Source organism: Meles meles, chromosome 21 (assembly GCF_922984935.1).
Source record: "Meles meles chromosome 21, mMelMel3.1 paternal haplotype, whole genome shotgun sequence".
Lineage (NCBI taxonomy): Eukaryota > Metazoa > Chordata > Mammalia > Carnivora > Mustelidae > Meles > Meles meles.
Window position 1 is genome coordinate 43,322,988 of NC_060086.1, and position 7,675 is coordinate 43,330,662.

Here is a 7,675-nt window from a genome sequence, read left to right on the forward strand (position 1 = left end):
GCCCCGAGGAGGCAGCTCACGATGTCAAACCAGCTGGGAGGAACCGATCTGGGCAGAGATCTCCGGGCCATCTGTGCTCACGCCCCAGAGTCACTCTGAGCCAACGCACTTGGCTTCGGTTTCTCACAGGTGCCCTCCCTCCTCGGGATGCCGGACCGTGGGTGGGAACGGGCGGGTCCGGTCACCAGCTAGGCTCCGAGGCCCCTGTGCAGGAGCCGCCCCAGCCCCCCAGGAACAAAGCAGTGGAGTCAGCCGGCCCCCACACGCCCGGGGCTCCGGCCCCCAACGAGCCTCCCGCTGTCCTGCAGGCCCTGGAAGGATCAGATGCCCCCCCGCCGCGTCCTTTGAGACCACAGACCGATGCCACCCCCCAGGCCAGCCTGCGGGGGACACCTGCTCTTCTTCAGACCCCACTTGCTGGTGCCGCCGCTGTCCTCGCTCCCGCATCCAGCGGACAGTTGCCTGCCCCCTCCCAGCCTCTGGTCCACAAGCTCTGAGCCGAAGCAGCTTCGATCGGCTCCAGGGACAATATTTGCTTTGGGAAGGAGTCAAACCTTTATTCTCTAATTTATTCGGGAGATCAGGTTGTCAAACACAAGCGCCCTCGTTACGCTATCATGTTTCCAGGCCTTGGCCTCTGTCCAGGGTCGGTGCGGCCCAGGCCACGCGGACCGAGCCTTTCCCCTGGCTTGCACCTGCTCCCTGTCCCCTCCTGCGGGCTGGAGGTCCCGCTCCAGGCAGACCCAGCAAGCCTGGGAGGGGTGGCGCTGGGCACGGCTGTCTAGACTGGGCTGGGAGCATGTGGACCGAGTGAGCCCCCACGTTCTGGTCTTTCTCCAGCCTTGGCCAAGGCCCAAGGCACATGGGATCCCAGAAAGTCCCCAGCTGGCATCTTCTCCGGGACCCCATCGTGGGCCGGGGGCGGTGGGTGGGTGGCGCTCCCCGGGGGAGGGTGAGGCTGCTCTCGTCTGGGCACCGCAGCACTCCTCGGGGCCTGGCTTTGGCTGGCATTTGCAGGCACCCACACAGAGATCCTTCCCAGTGGCTCCTGCTTGCGACGGGGGCCGCTCCCCCCCGCTGCCGTCTCGCTAGTTCTCCTCGTCTGCTCCCGTCCCTCACGCTCTCCAGGCCAGAGCCCCTGCCAGAGGAGGAGAGGTGACTGTGGGTGCCCACCCCCTCCCCAGGATGGCCTCTCCGATGCCCTAGGACCCAGAAGCCTGGGGGGCCGACGCTCCACCCCCCGTTCAGCCACTTTGCTAGCCGCTCCCCCAACCCCCTCGCACCGTGGAACCGACCGTGACTGTGGCCAGCCAGTGGCTGGGGGTGGGCAGTGGGGCTTCTCCACGGCAGCAGAGATCTGCAGCCCCAGACATCCACCTGGGGTTCCATCCCCCCTTTGCTGCCCTGCCAGCCGTGCCCGGCTTTGCCCCCTTGATCGGCCGCCCCCAGAGTCAGAGTCACAGGTCCCGGGGAGCCCAGTGCACCCATGGGTCTTTAATTTCAGACTCGCACTCGGCACGGCCAGCCGGCGCAGGGCTATGTGAGGAGACACGGGGGACCAGAGGGCAGAGGCAAGTGGTCCCCAGCTCACCCCGGGGGTCACTCCCCCACCCGGCAGGGCAGCACCGGCCGGGGACAGAGAAGGTCAAGATGCTGTGAGCACGGCCCAGGTCACCCGGCCTCTCCCGCCCACTTCCTCGCATCCCCGAACCCCCCTGCGGGACCCAGCACAGCCTCGGCCCTGGCGGAGCATCAGGCCATCGCAGGGGGCGGCTTGAGTGCTGGGGAGGCTCTGCCTGGCGGGGAATCCAGACGCCGCCGGGCATCCCCCGCCCCACCCCCACCGGCAGCCCTCAGAGCCGGCTGGTCTGCATGAGCCCGTTGGCCTCGGAGCCGCACACGGGCGCTGTGGCCTCCTGCGGCCGGCCGCTCTTGTCGGGCTGCGGCTCCGTGGCGTCGGCGTCCTCAGCACCGGAGCCCTTGCGGAGGCACAGAACCTTCCGGAAGCTCTGGCGGAAGTTGTCGGAGAGGAAGCCGTAGAGCACGGGGTTGGCGCAGCTGTTGGCGTAGGACAGGACGACCACGAAGAAGTAGGCGCCCGCGGCCACGGGCTCCTCGGGCAGGACGAAGGCCAGGTTGACGATGTTGACCACGAAGAAGGGCAGCCAGCAGCCCACAAACACCAGCACCACCACCAACACCATGCGGGTCACCTTGCGCTCCGAGCGCCGCCGCGGGGCGCCCACGCGCACGCCAGACGCCTTCAGCTTGAGCACGATGAGCAGGTAGCAGAGGCAGATGACCAGCAGGGGCCCGAAGAAGCCCAGCACCGACGTGTAGATGATGAACGCCGCGCCCCACAGGCCCACGGGCTCCGGCCAGCTGAGGTTACAGGTGTCCCAGCCCTCCTGGATGTCCGCGAACACCACCAGCGGCAGGGACATGAGCAGCGAGAAGGCCCAGACCGCGGCGCTGGCCAGCTTGGCCACGCGGGGGCGGCGCCAGCGGGCGGAGCGGATGGGGTGCACGACGGCCAGGTAGCGGTCCACGCTCATGACGGTCAGGCAGAAGATGCTGGTGAACTGGTTGATGCCGTCCAGCGTCATGACCAGCCGGCACAGGACGGGGCCGAAGGGCCAGTAGGACACGGCGTTCTGCGTGGCCAGGAAGGGCAGCCCCAGCATGAGCAGCACGTCAGCCACGGCCAGGTTCAGGATGTAGATGTTGGTGACCGTCTTCATCTTGGCGTGGCGCAGCACCACGTAGATGACCAGGGCGTTCCCGCCCAGCCCCGCCGCGCACACCAGCAGGTACAGCACCGGCACGACCACCGCGCGGGCCCCCGGCGACGGCGACGGCCCCGCCAGCGTCCCGTTCTCGCCAGCTGCGCTGGTGACCGCAGGGGAGGGGCTCCAGCTGACCGGGGTGGGGGCCGGGAACAGAGGCTCCATGGCGGCCACCGCGGGCCGGCAGGGTGAGCGCGAGCCCCGCACGTCCTCTCTGCGGAGAGAAGGAGGGCGGCAGAGCGGTTACGGCCCAGGGTGCTTCCTCCCCGGGGCCCCGCCTGCCTGGGAGGCACGGGATCACCCTGCAGCGAGTAAACATTGTTACTCGCATCCAGCTCGGCCGGGAGTCACATTAAGCAAATTGTTTGGAAAACCAGCGCGGGGAGGAAGGAGCAGAGAGCCGGCCTGTGTCATCTGCTGCTCCCGGCGGCGTCCCCACAGCCCTGCCTGCCCCAGGACAGCCCCTGCGCAGCCTCTGCCTCCCTCGTCCCCTCAGGGCTCAGGGGCCTGGGGATGGCCTCACGGCCCCTGTGTGGGCAGCAAGGATGGAGGATGACACAGGACAGGTGGAGAAGGACAGGGTGGTGATGGGAAGACCGGGACCACGGCCGGGCACACGGCCCCCACGCCCGGGCGATGCCAGCTGGAGGCACGGTTACACCTGCTGGCCCCACTCTGCCGGCTGACCTCCCGGAGCCCTCGGGAGGGTGCCAGGTCTTCCGCACGGCCGCGGAGCCAGACCTCGGGCCGCAGAGGCCCTGGCAGCGTCCACCAGGCTCTCAGGAGCACTGTCCCCTTGAGAACCCCCGCAGAGCCCACACACTGGCCTGAGGAGTCGGTTCCCCCCAGAGCTGGCCCCCACGGCAGCCTGTCTCAGGCTGAGGAGACGACGCAGGAAACCGCTCCGGGGGGCCGTCCTCAGAGAGGCGAGAGACACACTCCAGGTGATCACCTCCACGGCCACGGACGGCGGCGTCTCTCGAGGCCAGGCAGGGGGCGTGGAGTGGGAACGGGCAGACGAGTTCCTCCACGTACGCCGTAAGCCAGCAAACACGGAGAACGCACAGAGAACCCCAGCCCATGCCTCCGACCAGGAGGAAATGCTCCTGTGTGAGTGGGGGCCAGCCATTGGGATGCGGTGTACGTGGGGTTTTACAGAGAAAGAGCAGAAAACTGAAATTCCTCAGTTCAAGGGCATGGGCACACGAGTCCTTACAGTTTCTGTACTTTCCTGTATGTCTGAGGAGGTTCATGAGAGCGATGGTGCTCGGGAGAAGATAAGCACCTCCACCGACAGGAGGGAGAGGGGAGGGGACGTAGGCACCCGACACCCCAGCAGGCCACGTCACTCAGGGGCGGGGGCCAGCTGGGAACCCCAGCAGACCGGGGGGCCCGAGCCGGGGCTGCTCAGGCCCAGAGGCGCCCCAGACCCCTGCCTGGCTGGTCTCCAGACCCACGAGACAAGCTGGGGAGCCCAGAATAAAGCACAGTGACCGTGTCAGAAAGAAACCCTCAGCTCCCGCTGGGCAGACACACTCAAACCTCCAAGTTCACTCGGCTAACCGCCGCTAGGACGTGTCAGCAGTGGGGAGATGGGTCAGTGGCTTCATTTCTGGCGGAATAAAAGTACTAGGTTTAAGATCTATTTAAATAAGAATGTGTAGGAGCCTCAGTGAGGCAGGGATAAAAATATTATGATACAAATTTGGCTCTTGTCTGAGAAGCAAAATGAACAAGTGTGTATTTTGGAAAGTTACAACTCTTGGGTGTGAAAAATCATTTGGACTTAAAAAAAAAAAATCACAAAAGTCAGAATCCGCTCAGGTCTGGATATAGCTAAAGAGAGAATCGGGGAAGGGGAGCGGGGCAGAGGGGATCCCCCCGGGAGCACGGCAGGCTGATGGGCGGGACAGGCCGCGGCGGGCGCCCGGGGATCCTGGAGAGCACGAAGCAGCCCCAGGGACGAATACAGATAGAACAGCATCGCGGTCCACCGACACAACATCAAGGGTGCAGAGAGAATCCTAGAAGATGGCAGATGAGAAACAGGACAGAAACCCAGGCAGAACTTGGATCAGGACCAGAAAAACCAGTGGTTTCTGGACGCCAAGCACTGGGAAGAGACACGGTCATGCTGGGGTGCCCACCGGGAGGCGGCTCACCAGCAGGGGGAAAGAGATGCTGCCCACGTCGGGCTGGGTTCACCGCTCCTAGTGCTGAGCACCCCAGCGTGGCGTGGTGAGCAGAGGCGAGGCGAGGGGCCGTAACTCAAACAGGGCAAGGTGCGATCTCTGGGGACAGCTGCGCTTCCAGACAAAGCCAGGGCTCCCTCAGGTGGAAGGGGCGTTCCTGGGTCCGGGAGGCCCACCTTTCCCTGGGTGCCCGGCTGGGAGGGTGGCCGGCCTCAAGCTTGATCCCACGGGTGGCGATCAACCTGCTCGTCTCTGTGCCCCAGGACCCTGCTCACGTTTTGGAAAAAAAAAATACTCAAGAAGGGGCTTTCAGCTCATTCCCTGTGGGACCCCAGGGTGCTGGGTGGGGGAGAAGCAGCAGCCCCCAAAGCTGTTCGGTTCAGCCGTGGAGGGAGGGGCGGCTGCGAGCTCAGAGGCATCCCCGGTGCGGGGCCCGGGTCCCCGGCACACGGCAGCTGAACACGAGTTTGACCCTAAAAAGGCTGCTCAGGGCTCCTCTGAGACCCACTCCTAGGCGTGCTGCCAACCCCCCAAGCCCCCCAACCCCTCAGACTGCACAGCGGTAAAGAACAAAATTAGGCCGCTACGGGCGCACCGGCCTCTGGGAACATAATTCTACGGGAGCCATTATTCAGAAGCGGCAATCTTGTTAGTCACGGAAATTACACTCGTGGAAAATTGTCCCTGGGGCCCTTCCTCCCGCAGCAAGGGACTTAGCAGAGCGGGGGGATGTGGAATGAGCCGTGGGCCAGCCCTGGGGCACTCCGGCCCAGAGGTTCCCAGCAACACAGCCCAGGGAGAAGACGGCCACTGTCCTGAGCCCTGTGGGTGCAGTGTTACGGGTTGCGTGAAATAAAGCCCAGGTTGGGCAGCCCCACCCGCCTGCCCCAACGAGCCCAGCATCTCCCCAGCGTCAGAAAAGGGGCCTGCCCTGGGCTCCAAGGAGAAAGGTGCTGGAGGCTTCCCAGGGGGTTGGGGATGGGGATGGGGCCCAGACTCTTCCAGACTGGCCCCACAGGAGGCCGGCAGGCCTGCTTTGTCCACTCAGGGGCAGCAACATCCCGGAGTGGCTCAGTGCCCCTGGGGTCCGCACCTCACCTGGAGCTCCCCCCCCATCTGTGTGGGGCAGGGGCAAACCCTGGGCATGGTCCAACGCCCCCACCTCCAGGCCTGCCTCCCCCATGGGGCGGGGGCTGGCTCAGGCCTGCCCCCAGTGGCAACCACCCATCCCACCCCAAACACGCCCCAAGGGCCTTAAGGCAGATCTGGTCAGAGTGGTGTCCCTTCCCCTGGGGAGCCCGCTGGGACGGGAGGTGGACGCGGGCTGGCTTGGTGCCGCACACAGGGGCTGGCCGGCACAGCCCCTCCCCATTCCTCCAGCCCAGGCCCTGCGAGGTGTTTCGAAGGCCCTGTTCCGCCTCCAGCACACTTTCTGGGAATTCTGGGTCATTTTACCGGGAACCCATGGAGGGTCATTGTCGTTGATGCTATCAATCACCACCACACTCCGCGGGAGGCTCGTCCTCCCCTGCCCAGGAAACTGGTCTCTGCAGCCCGGCCTCACTCTCTGGCCTCCTGGGGCTCCCACCCCTCGCCCTTCCTCAGGACCCCAGGTCAGCTTGCAGGCCTGGTGGGCGGCGAGGGCCCCGCCTGGACCCCGGGTGAAGAGAGAGCGCACAGGCGAACTTTCAGGGCGCGCTCCCTTCTGGGGAAGGACTAGGAGGGCTCCAGAGCACTGTTGCGAGCCCTGGAGACGCGGAGGCTCTGCTCCCAGGACCCCCAGAAGCTGGGCCTGCTCTTCGGCCGCGGACCCACAGCTCGCCGCCGGCCTCCCCGGGTGCGCCCCGGCGGACCCCACCTCAACGGCCCGTGCCCCAGCCCCCCGCGCACGCGCCCTCCGACCCGCTTCCCCGTGCGCCCCGCGCCTCGCTCTCCCTCCGCTTCCGCTTCCCACACCACTACCCCCCAGCCGCAGTCTCGGAAGCAGCGCACCCACCCCAGGCGCGCCGCCCACCCTCCGCCAGCCTCGGGGAGAGCCCAGCGGCGGCGCCCACCGCGAGGAGGTCGGCGGCAGAGGCGCGGCAGGCGGCGCGGCGGTCCCAGTCTCCCTGCTGCTTCGGCCCTGACCCGGGCGCACCCGCGGCAGGAAGGGTGAGGGCAGCCAGGGAGCCGGAGGGGACGGAGCGACCCAGACTGGGGCGCGGACGGAAGGGCAGGGGAGGCCCCGGGCCGGTGGCAGGTGAGCCCCAGGGGAAAGCAGGGAACGCGCCGGGGGGGACAGGGGGCGCCCCCGGCCGGGCCGCGCGGGGCTCAGCGCAGGGTAGTTAAGACCCCCCAGGGGATGATCCTCCAGGGATGACCCGGAGCTGCGCGGCCAAGGCGACAGCGGAGGGCAGGGGCGCGCGGCACTCACCCAGCGGCGGGAGCCAAGTGCCCGCGCTGTGCTCGCTCCGGGTTCCGGGCTCGGGGCTCGGGGCGCGGGCTGGGAGGCGGGGCGAGCGCGGCGGGGGGGTGGGCGGGGCCGACACTAGACGCCCCGAGCCTCTCGGATGCGTTCCCGGGCCTTCCCGCAGCCAGCGCACGTTCGTCCCGCAGCGCTTGCCCCGCCCGCTCCTAGGACAGCGGCGCCCCCAGCTCCTCTTCGGGCCGCCCTGGCCGCCGTCCTGAGCCTGGAGGGTCCCGCCCCCAGCAGGGCCA

The 7,675-nt window shown here is 67.1% G+C and overlaps 1 protein-coding gene across 1 annotated transcript; it reads right to left on the reverse strand.

The window, feature by feature from the left end:
- Positions 1-562: 562 nt before the first annotated feature.
- SSTR5 (somatostatin receptor 5) lies at positions 563-7,432 on the reverse strand. The gene is made up of 2 exons (XM_045992552.1): positions 7,392-7,432; positions 563-3,000 (listed from the first exon to the last, which is right to left on the reverse strand). Exon 2 carries the CDS (start codon positions 2,949-2,951, stop codon positions 1,854-1,856), a length of 1,098 nt encoding a protein of 365 aa, XP_045848508.1. The 5' UTR covers positions 2,952-3,000; positions 7,392-7,432; the 3' UTR covers positions 563-1,853.
- Between the last annotated feature and the right edge of the window lie 243 nt (positions 7,433-7,675).